The sequence below is a fragment of the Dermochelys coriacea genome, chromosome 20, assembly GCF_009764565.3.
Source record: "Dermochelys coriacea isolate rDerCor1 chromosome 20, rDerCor1.pri.v4, whole genome shotgun sequence".
NCBI lineage: Eukaryota > Metazoa > Chordata > Testudines > Dermochelyidae > Dermochelys > Dermochelys coriacea.
The window spans coordinates 4,216,454-4,236,284 of NC_050087.2; the positions used below are offsets into that span (position 1 = coordinate 4,216,454).

General features: G+C 47.4%; 2 protein-coding genes across 5 annotated transcripts in view; both read right to left on the minus strand.

Annotated features, from left to right (window-relative positions):
- Positions 1-8,631, minus strand: part of CSRNP2 (cysteine and serine rich nuclear protein 2) — a 29,253-nt gene extending 20,622 nt beyond the window's left edge. The window contains exon 1 of one of the 2 annotated variants that reach the window (XM_038378836.2): positions 8,424-8,631. The gene's annotated coding sequence lies outside the window, so the exon portion shown is untranslated. Of the gene's footprint in view, positions 1-7,042; positions 7,227-8,423 lie in introns of those variants that run through there. The other variant, XM_043506597.1, reaches the window with a different exon arrangement.
- Positions 8,632-11,015: 2,384 nt separating this feature from the next.
- The window catches only part of TFCP2 (transcription factor CP2), a 38,309-nt gene continuing 29,493 nt past the window's right edge, over positions 11,016-19,831 (minus strand). For all 3 annotated transcript variants that reach the window (XM_038378425.2, XM_038378424.2, XM_043506598.1), the window contains exons 10-15: positions 19,670-19,763; positions 19,370-19,460; positions 16,850-16,953; positions 15,567-15,709; positions 13,843-13,894; positions 11,016-13,659 (exon numbers count right to left, since the gene is read on the minus strand). In XM_038378425.2, the coding sequence (XP_038234353.1) occupies positions 13,622-13,659; positions 13,843-13,894; positions 15,567-15,709; positions 16,850-16,953; positions 19,370-19,460; positions 19,670-19,763 (522 nt within the window). In that variant the 3' untranslated portion in view covers positions 11,016-13,621. The remainder of the gene's footprint in view (positions 13,660-13,842; positions 13,895-15,566; positions 15,710-16,849; positions 16,954-19,369; positions 19,461-19,669; positions 19,764-19,831) is intronic.

Sequence of the window (19,831 nt, forward strand, 5' to 3'; positions counted from 1 at the left end):
TCAACATGAGAGAAGAATTCTATCACTGAAGGTGGCAACTGGCAAGGGAACTCCACTACGAAGAGCCAGCCAAGGACAAACGTTTCCATACTGTGTTCCATGGCTGGTCACACCATATCGACTCTTCTTGTTTCCATTTATTAAATGGCATACAAAGAAGCTGAAAACATTAAGTCTACGATGTCAGCAATTGCTGTGGTTGCCTCAGGGTAGTTAGCATGAACAGAAGAGGAGATGGAGGTCCACGTGATCAGGAATGCAAGGACAGGGATCAGAGTAGCAGCTGTGTTAGTCTGTATTCGCAAAAAGAAAAGGAGTACTTGTGGCACCTTAGAGACTAACAAATTTATTAGAGCATAAGCTTTCGTGAGCTACAGTTCACTTCATCAGATGCATCCGATGAAGTGAGCTGTAGCTCACGAAAGCTTATGCTCTAATAAATTTGTTAGTCTCTAAGGTGCCACAAGTACTCCTTTTCTTTTTTGCCATTGTGAGCAGAGCTTCTTTGAATGCCCCTTCTGGCTGAGCCTATGCTATATAGATTATCACCCTCAGTCACTCCCAGCAGGATTCTATCATGGCCTCTTAACATTGATTAACATCGGGAGCAATAGCTTATTCTGCAATAGCTATTCTGGTGAATTTCCCTAGTAGGCAAGCTGTAAGACTCCCTAAACCTTCATTATAAGGCAGACACTGAACCTCATTTTGCCTGAGTCAAGACTTCCACAGAGTAATCTCATTCATGCCACATGTAGTGGAAATGAAGGCTCCAAACCTTCAAGCCCCTGGGGTGACTCAAGGGAAACTCTTTACAACCCCAAGTCTTTTGGGTACCTCTGCTCGCTATTTCCTCATCAGATAGATTTCCTATCTTTTATTTGGTCCTCTCCCCCACACACTGGCTGTAGGAATAGCCTTAGCCAGATCCCTCAAGTCTGCTACTCATTGGCATCTGGTTACTCACTATAGTGCCACTTCCTAATTCAGAAAAAAAGTTTACTATTTCTTCCGTTCCCTCAGTCCATAGAGGTTCAGATGAGGGACTGTTTAAGCTTCAGATTCTGGGGTTGCCCCATGCCCAACTGCCTGGAAAGCTTATACTGTATCAGCATCTCTTTCTTTCTTAAAAACAAAAACAAAACAAAAAAAACCAAACACAGTAGCGTAATTTTTGAAACCCTTTTTGCTTAGGGCAGATTTTCACCTTGCAGAATGCAGTGGCTGGCCTGGTCATGTTTACACATAGAGCAGCTGTGGGAACACAAGAAACTGATCACACCAACATGGCAACTTTGGGTCTTTTTAATTTTGTCTTTAAATAAGCAGCTTGTAAAGGATAAAAGGCAAAAGTCAAATCTGTTCTCGCATGACTCCTAGAATAGATCTTTGCTCTAGGCCATGAGTGTCAAACACCAGTCCACCTGTTGCATTTATGTCAGCTGTAGGAGGTAGTCAGGATCTTTAGCTTTAAAACTAAAAAAAGGCAGTTTCTAGCCCATGTCTAAGAAGAAAACCTTCGAAACAAGATCCAAGTGTACCCAAATCTTGCATTGCCTTTCAGAGTCTACGGGCAACCAAAAAAAAAGAGGTTACTTACCTGTAAGCGGAGGTTCTTCAAGATATGTGGTCCCTAGTATTCCAAATACTATGTGCGGGTGCACATTCACACCAGGTGCCAGAAGGTTTTCTTAGCAATGCCCGTTGACCTGCACGCACATTGTGCCTCCCTTCATGCTCGCAGCAGAGAGTAGATTAGCCATGCGGGTCGATGCCTCTCCAGTGACTCTCTTACTGCTGAATAGTCCAGTCTGCAGTAGAGGGGATGGAGCGCGAGTACTGGAATACAAATAGGGACCACACATCTCGCAGAACCTCCAGTTACAGGTAAATAACCTCCTCTTCTTCGACTGAGGGTCCCTATATGCATTCCAAATGTGGGTGAGTAGTGATCATTGTGGAGGTGGGTGTGAGGATGCAAGAGGAAGTGCAGTCTGTACTACAGCGTGGCCCACTGCAGCATCCACACCGCCCCAGGGGCAGTGGCATTGTGGGATGTGAACGTGTGTATGGAGTGCCGTGTTGCTGCACAACAGATGCCTTGCCATGAGATGTCCGCTAAGCAGGGCGAAGCGTCTGCTTGTGCTTGCACAGAGCGTGCTTTAACTCTATCAGGTGGCAGTATGTTGAATAGCATGTGGCATTCACGGATGCACCTAGAGACCTATTTGGAGATTTTGTTGGGAAGAGAGAGCCTGGCTTTTGGACCGGTCAGGGATGGCTACAAACAGATTCATTGATGCACGAAATGCACACGTTCTATGGAGGTAGAATGCCAATGCACAACGGACGTTGAGGGAGTGCAGGGAGTTCTGTAGTTTGGGACAGAAAACAGGGAGATGGATGCACTGATTGAGGTGGAATTCCGACACCACCTTTGGGAAGGACTTGGGGAGGAGCCATAAGCCCACCAGATAAGGGAGGCCAGAATCGTGTGGGAGACAACAACCCCAGCTTCCAAATGGTCCTTCTGGGGTCTGTAGAGGAGCCACAGTTGGAGGCAATGCATACGTAGAAGTGTGTGTGGTGTCATGGAGGTACAGGCTGCCATATGTCCAAGGAGGGAGAGAATGGTGGACCATGGTGCGCGGGCTGTGGCAGAGGCCCGCAATCATAGCTGTCAGCGTTGCAAAGAGGTCCTCCGGAAGGAAGGCTCATGCTGCGATGGAGTCGATCATCTGACTTCTCCTTGTTAATGCAAATACCCTGAGATGTGAGGAGAGCGCAAAGGGCAAGGATGGCAGAGGTGAGTTCTTGTCAGGATAGCATGACAAAGGAGCTAGTCGTTGAGGTAGGGATACACCGAATAGCCAAGGAAGCTCATTTGTGCTGCTACTACGGCAAAGACTTTGGTGATGACTCACGGAGCCGTCTCTATGCTGAGGAAGAGGACTCAGAATTGGTAATGGTGGTGGCCCACGCAGAAGCAGAGAAATTTCCAGTGGGTCAGGTGAATGCCGACATGAAAGTAGGCATCTTTCACATTGATAACCGCAAACCAGGCCCCAGACATTGGGATAATCAATGTCAGCATCACCATATGGAATTTGGATTTCCTGATAAAGGCGTTGAGCGCCCAAAGATCTATAATGGGGTGCTACCCTCCACCCTTCTTTGGGATGAGGAAGTACAGTGAGAAGCAGATTTCAGAGTAGCAGCCGTGTTAGTCTGTATTCGCAAAAACAAAAGGAGTACTTGTGGCACTTTAGAGACTAACAAATTTATTTGCAGAGCGTCTGCTTCTGGTGGGAGGATGCGCTGAAGGGATGGGTTCCCAGGGGAAGTCCTGGGTGGAGAATGATGAGGGGGAAATTATAAGAATTCTATGGAGTATCCACTATGGATGATCTCCAGTACCAACCGTCCATGTGAGTTTGCCCCAATTGTGGGCAAAATAGGGGAAGGTGGCCCGCAATGACAATAGGGGGTGCCGCAGGAGATATTGGGGGAGCTTTGCAGTTCTCAACCTGCATGTCAAAACTGCTATTTCAACTGCGGCTGGGTTAGATCAAGTAGGCGGTTGTGGAGGACTGTATCAGAGGGCTGTGATATGGCAACGGGACATGCTTCTCCAGTAGCAGCGGCAGCAAAGGTTCATCCACTGGAGAGGGAAGTACTATGGCAAGTGGGGGTCCAGAGAGCAGCGGAGAAAGTAGGTATAGAAGAGCAGCTCTTCCATCAAGAGCAGAGGCTCCGACTGCCCAGGAGAGCACGGTATCCCTCTGAACACAGCCGAGGGCCCAGACAGAATCAGTGGTGCTGCTTGATCCAATAAGCCTAGAAGCACTGGCACGACGGACAGTGCGCGTGCTGCTGAGGGAGCCGGCAGGGGTGTCGAGGCAGTTGTCGGTACGACCAGATCCCACTTGCGCTTTGCATTGCTCTCAATGTGGTGCAGTTTGGGCACTGGTCCAGCCGGATCCACATGCAACCTCACACCTGACCTGGCGGGGTTCGGGGAGGAAACGCTGGGCAATCTGGGAAGGGGATCTGCTCTTATGCCCATGTCCATGCTTTTTACCCTCATGGCAGGCTTGCCCATCACCTTCGGTACCAATGGATCCAGAGCTTGGGAGGTGCTCAGAAGGGAACTCACCCCCTGTGATGGTTTCTGTACCAGTGGTTCTGTGGGTCCCGGATCTGGGTATGCCCTGGGATGCATGGGTTCTTCCATTAACTTCCAGAGGCTAAGCTCTCGAGCCTCCCATATTCAGGGTACAAAGGACTTGCAAACAGCACAGCAGGCTGTGATATAGGCCTTGCCAAGGCAGTAGAGGCAACTCTGGTGCTTGTCGCTCACAGAAAATGAGCACGGGCAAGAGGCACGGTTCTTAAAGCCCATTTCCCCAAACGGGGGGAAAAACTACACTATCTAAGAAGAACTATAAAACACTAAAACAGCTATGTACAACTATATACAGGAAACAGAAAGCAGATCACTCTCTTAGCAAGCTAAGACTCCGGCCATATGGTGGTAAGAGGGAACTGACAAGGCGTCGACCAGTACGGCCTATTATACCCTCGGCTGTGAGCATGAGGGAACACTAGTGGGGGTCAATGGACACTGCTAAGAAAACCATCCGACTCCAGTGCATTGTGCACATGGGCACCGCTGTTTGGAATACATATAGGGACCAATCACTTGAAGAAGAAATAATGATTCAGAGAAGTGTGAACTCCTTGCCCTGCAGTGGTCTCACAGGAGTGAGAACTCTAGAGGCCAGTGCTAACAGCACTTTATTTCATTACTGGTCATTATAGCAGATGGATGGGGAAGGGGGAAGAAATGATGAGTTCCCTGAAGAGGATGGGAAGAAGAGAAAGGAAGAGGAAGAAAAGAGAAATTGCAGTGATCTCAAGGGGACCATATTCTCCCACAGGGTGATGCACTCTATGATAATAAGGTACCGAACAATAAAACGACAACTAAACTTTTAGTTCCATATTGTTGTGCACACTGCCATTGACATCAGTGGCAGCCCCATTGTGGCTCAAGGACAACACACAGACCTCAATGTTTAGTCTGGTATACAGACCATAATTAGATGTGGGATTCATCCCTATCCACAGAATGAACTCCACACTCCTGCTCTAGGTGGTACAGGGCACCTTTAAGAATGGATTATGCTCAATCAGATCAGTCCAGAAATTCAGAAAGGCCCCATTTTATGCTGTGAAGTGTTAAACTCCAATTTTCTTCAGTCAAGGCAGCTTTAAGACATGAGGAATAGTCAATAAGAACAGGAACTAGCCTGCGCTTTCACGTTTACTTGAGAGAAGCAAGGCTGCTCCCAGCAGCTATTTTAAGGGGGAGGATTTTTTTTTTTTTTAATAAAACAAATGGGTGAGGAAGGCTCACATTCCTCCAAGTTGAAGCCTCCAGAGAAAGGGGTTCACACCCCTCTGCTGTGGGCTAAGCTCACCCAAGATCTCAGACTACGATCTCACTCGTTACCAATTATGCAGCAGGAATAACATTGCCCAGAATGACACGGCACCATCACTGCAGAGCAACACACCCCACTGATGTAAGGTGATGTCAGAGAGAGAACAGTGAAACATGCTGAGGGTCTGGGAAAGAGCCATAAATACCTACTACTCGATATCTAGAGACCTCCACAAACACCAGGGAAAGCCACAAAGCAACGCATACACTAGAGGAGCCCTTACTACAGCTGCTCTCACTGGCCAGGTGTCAGTAGCTGCATTAGATATAAAACGAACAATTCTATACCTGTGCCAGCATGCAGAGTAGTTGATACTCTAAACTGTTTCAGAATAAATGTAAAGTGGCTTGCTTCAGCGAATGCCAGAAAACGTGTGTGGTCTACACATCTCCAGCATACCAGGGAGTCTAGATTATACAACACTCCAAGGCACAATACTGAACACAACAAACACCATGAAATGATTGTAATGCCAGAGAAGAAATAGCAACCACAAAGAATCTAACCCGATGTCGACCGTTCCTCCTAAAGGCAAGTAAAGCACCCCACCCTTTTTACAAGGGCATGCATCCTAAGAAGAAGCCTGTGGAATGTATTTGATACACACATGGTAAAGGGATTTGCATAGGGTTTGATTGAGGGAACTGCTTCTGAAGTACAATCATGAACTTCTATTTAACTAGCTAGGGCTAGAACAGTGTGTGTTTGGTAACCATTTCAACTGGGGGAGGGGAGGAAGAATAAAGCATGAAAAGCTCTGCACAGGTTCCAGAAGTTGAGAGTATCAAACTAGAGGCTGGCAACAAGAATGTGAATAACCAGTAAGGTTCCCATCACCATCTGATTGGATGCATATCCATGAGTTTCACTTCTGAAGTGTAGTGAAAGCAGAGAGAACCCAATCAAGACCTCAAATGGCTTCTATATAGCTGACTAAGGCAGTGTCATCAAAAACCCATGTCAACAAGCCACAGAATATAGGTTAATTACACACCAGATTAGAGACTTGCCACTGTGATGGGACAACCCCTAAGAAAATGCACAAAGTGACAGCTTCCTGGTAAATGTCAAGAGTTCAGCAGTTATTGCCCAGGCTGTTTACAAACTAGTCAAGATTTCCCACTGGGTTCAGCTATCATCCTTTGTCAGCCATTCAGATTTGTGGCTATTTTATTTCACACACCATGCTCTAACTCTAGTAGGGCTGACATGCCAGAGATCAGGGCTCAGTCTGTCTGTTCATTAAAAGAGGTGAGCCACAAGATTCATGTCAGATCATGGAAGATACTGACCCTCCATTCTCCACCAGCGGTAGCAATGGTGAAAGTTATAGCATACTCAAGAGACACATTTATTTATATTCATCACTGTATCAAAATGACAGTGGTAGAAATACCTGTCCCACATCTACACTACAGCTTATATGGTTGCTACCATCAAAGGTAAATATAGCCTGAATTTTCCTAGTGTAGATGCACCCTAAGATACTATCTTTCACAAATGTTACGGCTAGACATACCTTTTAAAACTCTTACCAAACCTCCTCTGCACAGCTAAGCTCATCTGCAAAAGGTGTGACCCCAATACATGCTGATGCTCATAGAGGCCCGTTTAATATCAGAATCAGGCCTTTAAGGCTTGATCAGCCCCAAGTCACCAACAGTGACTTGATGGGCTTCAAGGTCATGTTCCAAAGACTTTGATGATATTAGGGTTGCTGCTGGATAACATGATAGGGAAATCCATACTCATCCATGACCTTCTTTCCAGCCAAGCTTCAAACAGGACAGGCGTAAAGTCACAGAGTCAGAAACTGTGCTAGCTCTGCTGGGCTTTACTGATGTTTTCCTCACCTGGTTTAAAAGGGAAAGGTTTCACACTCAGATAGAGGTGGAAAGAGTAGCGTGAAGCTGAGGGGGCAGCTCACCCCTGATAATGTCAGTAAGAAGGAAAGAGGGGGGGTACATGGAGGTTACTATGGCTCTGCAAGACTCCAGCAGGGCCAGCTCTATCCCCTCTGTGACCTTAGCTCCTACTATAAATGGGGGTGGGGGTGGGGGAGGGGAGCATGCCATGCCACACTGACCCCTTGGCCTGGATGCCTGTGAGGAAACATGCTTTCCAGCACCTCCTACAAGAGGATGGGTCCATCACATCACCAAGATCCCGTTCCCGGATGCTTTAATACCTCCAACCTCCTTCCCTGAGGGGGAAAGTCACAACCTTCCATCCATCCTGCCCCTCCCCCCATGCCCCCCCCCCACAATGTCTCTAGTAACGCTGGGCCAGGGAATGATCCGCAATGACCCCTACAGCTCATCGCTCCCAGCTCCCAACTCAAGGAGCATAACCCAAATGTCTCCCCCCCCCCCCAAAAGCCCCCCACTGCAACCCTCAGCACAACACCCCATCCAACGGGAGACGCTGCCTCACCTGCCCCTCCAGATACATCCCCCCCAGCCCCACATTTCCCCCACAATGGTAATCCCATAAGACAGCCCCCCCCATTAACATTCAGTGGTGAAGGGGATGGTCCACCTGCCCCCCCATCCCAGGCAGCGGGGACGCCCCCCATTATGCAGCCCCCATACCAACACCCAAGGGAGCAGGGTCACCCCACCTATCCTCCAACACTATTTGACCAGCCCACCCAAGGGAGAGCGGATGCCCTATCTGCCCCCCCATACTCCTTCCAGCCACATATGCCCCCCCACCCACGTGGAAAATGCCCCATCCCCCCCAGGAGATGTGAGGAGAAACCCCCCAGGAGACTGAGGGAAAGAGCCCCCCCCATATACCCCCCCGGAGACGTGAGGGAAAGGCCTCCATGCTCCCCCCGCCCCCAGTAGGGGCCAAGGGGGCCCCCAGTCACCCCCCCCCCCGGGCGGGAAGCGGCTACTGCCCCGCGTCACTCACCGGCTGCGGGTCCCGCCCCGCCGCTCCCTCCTCCCCGCCGCGCGGGCCGGGGCTGCAGGGCGAGGCCCGGGCTCCCGGGCGGTTCCGCGCCAGGGGGAGCGGGGGGGAGGGTCCGGCCGGGCGGAGCGGGGCGGGGCGGGGCGAAGGCGGCTCGGCGCGCTCGGGCTCTAACCGGACACACCCGCCCCGGCTCCGCTCCGCGATAACAATGGGGCTGCCGGCGCAGCGCCCCCCCTTATATAGCCCGGAGCACGTGACCTTCACCCCCGCCCGGGTAACCTGGGAAATGGAGTCCTGACAGCCCGGCCGCGCAATGGCCGCTGGGAAATGGAGTCCGGAAGGAGGAGCTTGCTGGGAGTTGTAGGCCAAGGCCTCGAGCCCCAAGCAAGGGGGATAAGCCTGGAAGACAGAAGGGTTCCCAGCTGCAAGGGGAAAAATCAGGCCTGAGGCAGAAGAACCCTATTGCACCTGCTGGTTAAAAACCAAGCAGGCTGGCAAGGAGCTTGGGTGAAGAGGTGCCTTTTGTAAAAGAGCCACTGCTGGTTTTTGCCTTCTGCTAGTGGAGCCTTTAGAGGAACAGGGGCAGGCTTTTCTCCAGCTGCTCCACAGCTAGGAGCTTGGGGTGTTTTGTTTGTTTTTAAAAAGCAAAAGTGAGAAGCATAAGCTTTTCTAAAAGTAAACTATCACATTCATAAGCTGCAGTTCTAAGATCACAGCGTGAAAGTTTGCAACACGGAGCAGGGCCTAGGGAGGAATACGGTAAAGCTTTTGCTATTCCACACATTTAAAGTATCAAGAGTGCAGGCAACAAGGGAGGAATTAGGGCAAAAACTAACCCACCAAACATATACTACCTGTGCTGCCCCTCCCCACCCCAAAACCCACTACCTGCTTTGGGTCCCCGAGTACGCATCTTCTGCGCCACATGGCTCTTTGTTTGCCTGCAGAAAGAGCTTGCACGGACAGCTGATAGGCACAAGGCTGGTGTGGTCTCCAGCACTGCACAATGAATTCCCTTTATTGCAAAGGTTTTTAGCTTCACTTTAATATTACTCACCCTTCAATTACAAACAGTACAAATGTTGAGTAACGTAATATCCTGGATCACCACTGGATGGAGTACGTGCAATAAAGATGCATTTAGCAGAAGGGTTCTTGGAACCTCTGTGCATTTTCAGTCACTCATTGAGGTCTCCAGGACAGAAACGATTCTCTCATTCTCCCATGTACAGCGATTGCCAAGCCTTACAGACCATTAAACAATCTTTACAGTTTAAAGCCCAAGGCAATCATGAACCAGTTACAAAAAGAAACAAAACTGAAAAGCAACAGCTGGATTAGCCAGATCTAAGGAAGAGAAAGTTAAAAATTTCCAACAGTAACTCCACAAAACTTTTAAGCGTAAACTCCATAGAGATGATGGAATCAGCTCACCCATTGACGAGTTCTAACAAGACCAGCAAAAATCGACTTAGTGTAAATGCTGATCTGGGGATCTGTTATCTGGGGGTCCTCTTATCCATCTTTCTAAGATAAGCCACCACCATATGTTATCAACAGAACTTCAGGATGAATTGTTAGTAAGGGTAGTAATGGGATAAGTGCAATGTCTGCAGTGAAGAAGCCCAAATGCTGAACTCTGGGTGTAAACAGCTCCAGCTGGAAGAAATAAGGTGGCCAGAAGTGGAATTACAGAGTAGTCTAGACAAGAGATTAGAAAGGCCAGAACCAGCAGGAACAGGCCAAACCACCTTATTTTAGAAAGAGTGAGCAGCTGCAGCCTGATGTAGGGGGTTAAAGAGCAACCGAGTCAAAAAAGCAGTTGGAAAATCTAAATCCCAGACTAGTTAAAAATCAAGCAAGAAGCAGTTTATGAGTACAGAAAGCTTTCCAGCAGATTCTAATTCTCACATTAAATTCAGTTTCTTTTCAATCCACAGCTTTATATGGGGCAAGTTTCAATTACTGGCCATTCACTTAACATCTACTGTATTCTGTCCCCAGGGATCCTGTTTCTAGCTCTACTTGTTAAGTACACTACTAAGTTCTTGCTCTTAAAAGGGCAGGCAGAAAGACAATATGCAACACTGTTTTCCATCCAGTAGGAATCTGTCTGAAAGGTGCTGTATGAAAACTTTTCACAATATAATGTGAAGTACAATTAGACAGGACCCAGGAGGCAAGCAAGAGCCCAGTTTCAATGAAGGAATTTTCTACAAAGCCTGCCACCAGCTTTTTCCACATATTCAATAGCTTTGTCACTTACCTTGATCAGCTAATGATGGGAATGGAACCACCAAACAATTGTTGTTCTAAAAATCCAAATTTGGGTATCAATTCAAAGAGAGAGTCTTCATCTCCATTAAATTAGCTAATAAGGAAGTCAAGTTATTTCTTTAGTGAAGCTGTTTAAGCAAAGCAGCAGTTGATCAAGAGGATTTCTATTTCCCCCTTTATTTTGTCTTTTATTTCCAGTACTGGCCATTAAGTTTCACGGGAAGGAGAGGTGAACCTCTGGCTGTTCTGCCCTCTAACCCTTCTCTGAGGGACTGTTTAACGAGCAGTTATAGATCAACAACACAGACGCACAAGTTTATGTTTCCAAACAATGGATTCATTAAGAATCTGTACGCACCCAGAAACATGGATACAAAAAATTCAACAAGTCTGTCACTATTATACATTTTCTATTACGCCTCTTGCATACTGAGAATCCGGCCCCCGAGATTAAAATACAGGTATCTTGCCAATCTATTGCTGATGTAGTAAAACAGATACAAAAGGCCAGCTGCCAAAAGAATAGCGCCTCTGAATGCAGAGTTCATAGTCCTGTCAATTCACCAGTAGTGCATACGGTTCTTCAGCAGGGAAAGCAGGTGAAATCGCTCCAGCTTTTTCTAAGGCTTTTCTTGGCATCTTTAGCCCCATCAATTTAAGCGGCCGAGGCCCCCACGTTTATTAGGCAAAGATCCATGAAAGAACACAGAGCCACAGCAATTTCAGAGTGTTTATATGTCAGTTCAAGATTCAAATGTGACAACGGTTATGACACAAGCCATCAAAAAGCCAGGTAGAGGGACAAGGCAGGTTGCTGCCCACAGATCAGGCTGTGATACAAAGGGGCTTTCAGAGTCTTTTTAAGCAAAACCCAGGAAAAACACAACTGCTTTGGCACTAAAGAGAATTCAGCACTGGGTGACCAAACTGGATAGAAGAGGCTGTCCTGAAGTCCTCTCTTTATCCCCAGAACAGGTACAAAGCAGTACAGCACATTCCCACATTGTCCTGCAAAACATTACTCACCATCAACCCAGAGGGGCTATTTCTAGCTCACGCTCATTCAGTTCTTCGCCAACAATGATGCCAATGATATGGCATTGACATGCTTTTGCTAGGGAACTGGGGGGAAGGATTTCCATCACCTTTCACGCAGGGGCTACCAAGCGGCCATCAAATGGCCAACAACTCTTGCGCCATCACGGAGTTGTTTCATCATTTCAAATCCAGTCTAGAGGTGAAAGGCTCTCAGAAGCATCACTAAATAGCATCTACAGAAGCCATCATCTTCGGGGGGCAGGGGGGGCATTGGAACAGAAAGATAATGGTTGCCATCTTCAGGGCTTTCCAATGAATTGGAGGCAGAGGGGAGTTCATACAGGTCCTCTTAGGGTTAGAGAGAAGCATTCAGTATCTTACCAGCTGTTTAGAACTATGGAAATATGATTGTTAGATTGTCACAGACACAGCATTACTCCCCGCCCCAGCTAGGCCTTTCCTAGTCCAACTCAGAACCTGGCATTTCCTGCTTGTATTGGTTAGTGTCACAACCTAATCATTTGAACACATCTGCGTTGTATTATGTTTCTTGTAAAAATATTTCATGTATGTTTATAAAAACCATCTGTTTACCCAAGAACCTGACGTTCTGGGCAAATATAAATCCAGGCCTCATTTTATTATAAGATGCTTTTTATTTAGGACATCTTCTTTCAAGCTATAATAGGTGCTCTCACAAAGAGGGGACGTGCTCAGGCATCTGTTTTAGAAAGCAGATTTTTTTTTTTTTTTTTTTTAAACCCAAGAGACCCAACAGCTGCTGTCCTGGAAATCTGTATGTAGGCCCTTTTGTCACCCGGCGTTTTCAGTAGCTTTAAGCACGGACTGCAGGCTCTTACTATGTAAATCTCTCTCAGTGCTGGTCCCATACTGTTCCAGCTCCAAAAGTGAGTTTCAGACCAATGAGACATAAAAGTTAACATGCCAATAAAATGTCACCCACATTTACAATGAAGGTACAGCAGAAGTTTTTCACTTCTCCTCCACCCCAAAGATCAAGAATTTTAGTTCTTTTTTTAAAAAAAAGAAAATCATACAGGAAACAGACCATATCATCAATTAGCTAGTTCATCAAATTTCATTTTTTGTCAAAGTCATGTGAGTTTTGAGAGTAAAGCCACATTAGTTCATATAGACGGTGACATTATAAATCCATGAGACTGGAGTTAGTTCCTGACAGTCTTGACACTGACCTGGAGGACAGAACTACAATCAATCAATCAATCAATCTCTCACACACACACAGGAACTAAACCAACAAGCATTGGGAGAACGAGAATAACGCCTTTACAATGCAGTTGTCCAACAACATCAAAGAGAAGCTTAAAAAATAATGCTTTCCCCCAGTTCCATCAGTGCAGTTGGAAGGTTTATTTTGGGGGGAGGAGGGGGTGGCGTGCTTGAGAGGTTGCTGAGTATGCCAGAGAGGTTGCTGGGTTGAGTTATTAGAATTGATGTTCACTTGCAAGTCTCCAGCACCTCACAGGAGCCAACACCTCTCAAAGTGTAACACACTTATCATTAAACCCATACGCGGCTCCCAAGACACAAAGGCAAGTTTCTATCAATAGCTAAGGACAACACAGCCTGGCAAGTTTAGCCTCACATCTGCAACTACTTCCATTTTAAACTCCAGAGGTTAAGCAGTGCGCTAGCATCATCAGCAGGCTGCATGCCAGAAGAGCTATGGGGGGGAGGGGTGTCACCTGCCAGAAGGTACAGTGCAGTAACAACAAAGATCGGGATCTTTACAGAAGCCTCCCATGAATTTCTGATCTCTGCTTGCATCCTTGTGCAATAGGCGATGGGTCTTTGTGCGAGACGAGAAGTGGCTACGGGCTCTCTCCTAGTCCAGTTCCCTCTTATTTTAAGATGATGTGGTAGCTATCGTTGGTTTCAGCTGCAAAGAAAGCAGAGCAGCATCAGACATCCCCAACCGCAAAGAAAGCAGCTGAAATTCAACGTGCCTCTTTCTATAGAAGAGTTCTCAAGACTGCCAAACAAGTGGTTTGGGGGGAAGAAAGACGAAGAGGAGAGGGGAGCACACACTGTTTTATAAAGCACATTGAATGATTGCAGTTACCTTTCATTGTGTCCAGAACAAAATACGATTCGTCCTGGAAGTTCTGTATCATCTGAAAGAAGCCATGAGATCAGTTCAATCCATTAGCGAGTGTTTAAGTTTAGGACCGAGGTTCAATTTCATATATGAATTAGTCATTCAATGGTGGAGTTAGCCATGGCCCACTGAAAGAGCTGGAAGCTATTCAGCCACTACAGTGCTTTGGGATGTATAGAATGCACCACCTGGAATAATTATTCCTCCCTTCCACCCAATCAAACAAAAGAACAGATTTTAGGACTCCTGCCTCAGATATTGAAGCCCCTTCCCAAATCCTAAAATATGAGAGAGCGAGCGAGAGCGCACAGTTCAGAGGGTGGCTGGCCCCTTATGAAAAGATAGGCCCCCATCTTAACTTGCCTCTCTAGCTGTGGAAAAAGCCTACGGCAGAAGCTTAAGAAACTGCAGCCAGCACTCCCATTTGAGCGCCCTTCCCGCCGCAGGGACCAGCAGTGCCTCACTGTGTCCCACATCCCACTGTCCACACCTGGGGAGGCGAGACAAGCTGGTCGCAGATGGACTAAGGCTCATCTCCCTGTTAGGGGCCGGACATCCTGTGACAGTCTGGTTATAATTAAGCATTAGTGGCAATATTGTTACATCTCGGACGGGCAGCGTTTGCTCAGGACGTTTGCATTTATTTTTAGATTCAAGGCAGAGGCTCCGTTTCCTGTGGCACATCCCTGAAGTCAAGTCCCAGTAGCCAGCATAGAGGATATAACTAAAAGCTTTGTTCGCCTTTCTAGAGATCTCTCTGCAACCTTTATGGCAGGAGTCGCAGCACCTACCCCACCAGTTTGTGCCAGTAGTAGATAAGTGGGCTGAGCAGGTAGCAAGCCCAGCTGGGAAGCTGGACATCTCACTTCCCTTCTTTTGAAGCGGACTTGCAGCTGGACACACACATGCTGCAGCTAACTGCTTCTCCTAGCAGTTCAGTTGCACTGGGAAGTGAGGGTTATATGGATCCCACAGGAGTTAGAGAGACCTAGGCAATCATTCAGGACTTTGCCCATAGACAGGATGGCTAAGTATTAAGTGAATTAGGGGGCCTGATTCTCATTTACACCAATGCTCCTTCCCAGCTCTCTAGAAATATAAAGGTGCCCAACTTTAAGGCTCCCTTACATTGCGTGAGTGGTACAAAAGGGGTCTTATTTACACTAAGACTCAGGCCCCCTGCACACAAAGCAATCTGGGAAACCCATTCTAAATGAGTAATTCCAACTTTCCCTTTAAAACAGACAACATTGGGTGGCTCAGATCTTAAGTGCCATGGCCTAAGCACAGAACTGGGAGCCTGGATTCCCTCCAGGGCCTTATTTGGGCCCTGATGCCAATTCTGCGTCCTTGGGCACAGTTTTGGCAACGGTAAAATGGGGATAACACCTGCCTCATGGGGCTGGGTGGTTCAGGATTAATGTTTTGAACTGAGGAACGCAAGAAGTATTACAGGTGAGAGCATAAATGCAATTGTAAAATCGAGCCCCTTGGGCTCTGCAGACCAGTACGTAGGGCTCCTAAGCTGTTTACCCGGAAAGGGCAAACCACCCCTGTCCATTTGGAATCCTTAGCACGTTTCCCCATGTCAGAGATCATAGAACCAGACCAGGTTTGCAACAGACTTAAAGTAGTTGAGCCACCATGACTTGAAGATCCCTCCAGGCTAAGTGCCAAGAGGCACTTACCTCATCGCTGATCAGTACGTGTATTCCTGTAGGGCCTTGTTTGTAGATATGGCTGATCTGTCGGGAGGAGATACTGAAGAGCTGGGCTATTTTTTCTGTCAGTTCCACTGCAGTCAGCTCTTCCAAATAGATAGCATGATATACTGCAACAGGGAGAAGAGCAATTACAGTTAGCTTCCAAATCATCTGTTGTGACAGAGTCTGAGCTGCCTGAATACTGTAAATATTATGGTAGTGCTTAAGCACTCCAGTCATGGAACAGGGCCCCACTGTGCTAGGTACTGTACAAACAGAACGGAATGACACTCCTTACCCAAAGAGCTTCCAATCTCAGTACTAGTGGCCAAACGTGATTCCGCACCATTCCCAGCTATTTCCACTCAGCCAAAAGAAATCAAAGTGCAACTGACGAGCCCCGTTGGAATACCAATGCCATTGCCTAGGAGGTGACTAGGGGAAGCATACGGGTTATGGAGTCGTAACAAGGGAGGACAGAGCCCACTGGCTTTGCAGTTTCCTCCCAGAATGCAGAAAGTGGACGTACTGGAATCAAGCCACTCCAGAAAAGTAGGTCAGTCAGTGTGTCTAGGCCACACTAGATTCTCACACAAGCTATAAAACTTATCAGCCCAGCACGGGCATCGTGCCAACAATGAGATGCCGCAGCCACAGTTTTGGTTGGGGAGGAAAAAAACGGCAGGCTGGAACGATGGCAGGTCAGCACAGAGCCCTCCTTCCAACCCCACTCAACCTTCCCCCAAGTGCTGGCTGTGTGAGGGGAGCCAACAACCCCCAGCATCAGCATGAAGGCAGTAGGGCTATCTTCCATGAAAGTCTTCCACCTTCTGACAGCAAAAGAAAAGCAAGAATGATGGAGGCTAGCATAAGCAAGGGCAGCCGAAAATGGAGGCAAGCTTGCACAAGATTCCTGTATGCCTCTATGTGAGATTATTTGCATTATGGTAATGGTGGAGGCACCAGCTGAGCCTGAAGTCCCATTTTACTAGGCACTGTACACATATTGAGAGAATATCAAGTCCTAAAAAGCTTAAAATAGACAGAAACAGAGCATCAGCAGGGAAGGGACTTGCCCAAAGGGGAAGAACCAGGATTAGAACTCAGATCATTGGAGTCCCTGTCCCATTCTCTATCCACTGGACCATGTTGCTTCTCCTTTGAGATGACTGTTACCCTGCTTGCTACTTTTGTAGAGACCCCACAGCACTAAGCCATGACCACAGCCTGTGAGGGGAGGAAGCACATCACCCCTTCTGGAAACTTACCAAAGAAAGTACTGTTTGCCAGCTCCCCATCCTCATGCTTCTGCTGGTCCCTCAGCTGCTGAGGCTCCTGGCACACGTAGATGGTCAGCCTGGGCCGTACCATCCTGTGGGAGGAAGGGTGGGACAGGTGAATACCACTGAGTTTACCACGAGCATGTTTCCAGTTTCCCTGATGCTCAGGTTCCATGCTCCACTTTTCAGGCTCTTTGATGCAGAAGACCAGACATACAGGCCTGTCTTCAGGCAGAAATAAGAGGGAGATCAAAGCAAGTTTTGTTTCATGGAGACAACGCACAAAAAAGGAGGCGGGGGGGGGGGAAATCAGGCAGCATTCAGACTCACAGGCATGACGACTGGCTGCTAAGTGTCCCATTCAGCCCTCCTAAGTGGGATTAATAGCAACTGGGAGTAGATGGGCTGGGGTTTAAACCAGGGAGATGCTAGGCTGCGGCAAGAGCAGTGGATAACACTGGCATAAGAAACAGATGAAGCTTGTCACAGCATTTTCTGAATTGAGTGAGCTATGAGATGACTAATGTCTGGTCCTCCACCCCCATGCAAAGCTGCAACAACATTTTAGTGCTCTCTCTCCAGTCATTGGAATTGGTACATTAACTCCCTGGAATGCTCACACTACCACTGACTCTTGCCGTCCCTTATCAGAAATCCACGCTCTCCCAAAACACACACCGATATTAATACACCACCGGTGGCTCTGTGCTTCTCTGCCTGGTTGCAATTCCTGCAACAGTTTCTCCACTAGCTGATCCTCCATCTCATGCACAGGGTGATTGGAATTGCAAGCTAGTACCAGAGGCTTCACATGGAGATTCAAGGAAAGCTCCCTAATCGAGGAACGTGCCCACAAGAGAAGTTTCTTTTTACCCACGTCACCTAGGCCAGATTTTGCGACTGTCCAGCACTAATGATCCGGTCCAGATTTTCTAGAGAGCTCAGCTTTTATTCAGGCACCTCAACAAAGGTCTGGATTCTCAGAATTGCTCAGCACCCAATATGCAGAGCTCTTGAGAATCTGGACCCTTACTGGTTTGCCTTATGCCCTAAAAATATGACAAAGTATTTCTTAGGGCTGGTCTACACTACCACTTAAGTCGATGTAACTTACGTCGCTCAGGGCAGTGAAAATGACACCCCCGAGCCTTTACATCGACCTAAGTGCTGTCCACACCAGCACTATGTCGGTGGGAGATGCTATCCTGCTGACGTAGCTTCCGCCTTTTGCGGAGATACAGTAATTATGCCAACAGGAGAATGCTCTCCTGTTGGCCTACCGCATCTTCATCAGATGTGCTACAGAGGCACAGCTTCGTCAGTACAGCTGCACCAATTTAACGCAGTAGCGTAGACATGCCCTTAGAAGCATCTAATCCTCTTCTGAACCCTACTACATTCTTGCCCTGGATGGTATTTTGTGGCAGAGAGTTCCAGGAGTTAGTTTTCCAAAATGTATAACTATTTTCCACTAGCTATTATGTATTGGTTGCTTTGCAATGTCACCAAATGCCCTCAAGTTTTTATGTTACAAGGAGGGATAAACAGAAGCATCCAGTTTAGCTTCTCTACTCCATAGGTTTTACTCACCTTGCATCCCCTTGTTGTCCTCTCTTAACAAAACCCAACCTTTCCTCACCTGGAAGTGACCCGTCTAATCATTTTCACAGCCTGTCTTTGGACTCCTTCTATTTTTGTTCTATCCATGGCAGACTGCTCAATGATACCCCAAAACTGATGCAAAGAACTCATCGAGTTCCTCTGGAACACCGTCATCCTTCCTAATCCTTTCCTCCCCACTCATCCAGATGACCTTCCAATTTTCTTGCAGGCTTACTCTTTCTGCCACAAGCAATTCACAAGTGCCTAGATCTGAATTCTGGACCTTCTAGCTCCCAAGCATCAGCCGCAACTTAACTTTGGCTTTCAAGCTGTACTGTCGTTGCCTTTTCTGAAATGGATTATCACTCTAAGGCCAGATCCTGAAGGAGGATTTTGCTTCTAACTGTGGTAGGCTTTTCAACAAATCCGTGGAATCCATGGCTTTTTCCTGCAAGTTTTTGGAATAAGGTCAGCCCTGACATTTCTAACCTGTCACAACATTTTCCTGTCATGCCACAGAAGTCCTCCTTTGTCTCGCGTTTACGGAGGCACTAGGCATCATGACAGCAATGCACTGATGAGCCAGAGGCCCAGTCTACACTTAAGTTTTGCTGGATTAGTACATCAGTCAGGGGTGCGATGAGGTGGGATTTGTGACCAACATAGTTCTGCTGGCAAGAGCACTAATACAGATGTAGTTATATTGGTAAAAGGGTCCGTTTGCTGGGAGAAACTGCATCTCCACTATCATTGGGTTCCACTAAGACTATAGCTATACCGGCAACCTTTTCTAGGGTAGATAAGGCCCAGAACTACAAGAGTGATAGAGAAGCAGACATCCCATGGCCATTGCTCTGAGGGGTATAAAAATCAATGCTCATTCTCAGCTTTTACAAGTATACGCACCGTCCCTTTAACGCATTAAAGAGCCTGATGCCATCTGCAGGGCCACAGATCTGGATAACATCTTCCCTCGTTAGCTTCAGTAAGTCTGCACCTGGAATTTAAAACAAGGAGCCGGGGGGGGGGGGGGGGGAGAAGAGTAGAAATGGTTCATTTAAAGAAGATAGAGGTAAATTTCATACAACGCATCACAGCGGAGTTTGCACAGACTAATACTGCCAGCAATCGATACCTCCTCAGGAGGGAATGCAGCAGGAGCCTACTGAGGCGAGGAGTGAGCAGAGTTGGGCTTTCATCACCAACCTGAGAAATTCGTGAAGAGCCGGGAGAACGTGGAGAAGCGGTTTCGATGCAGCCATTGCTGGGCTTCCTGAGGCGTTGTCGTTGGAAGAAGGTTCTGTGGCACGGGAACAAAATGGTTACTTTCCTTAGACTAGGTAACACACAAGCCATTTGTATTAAAAC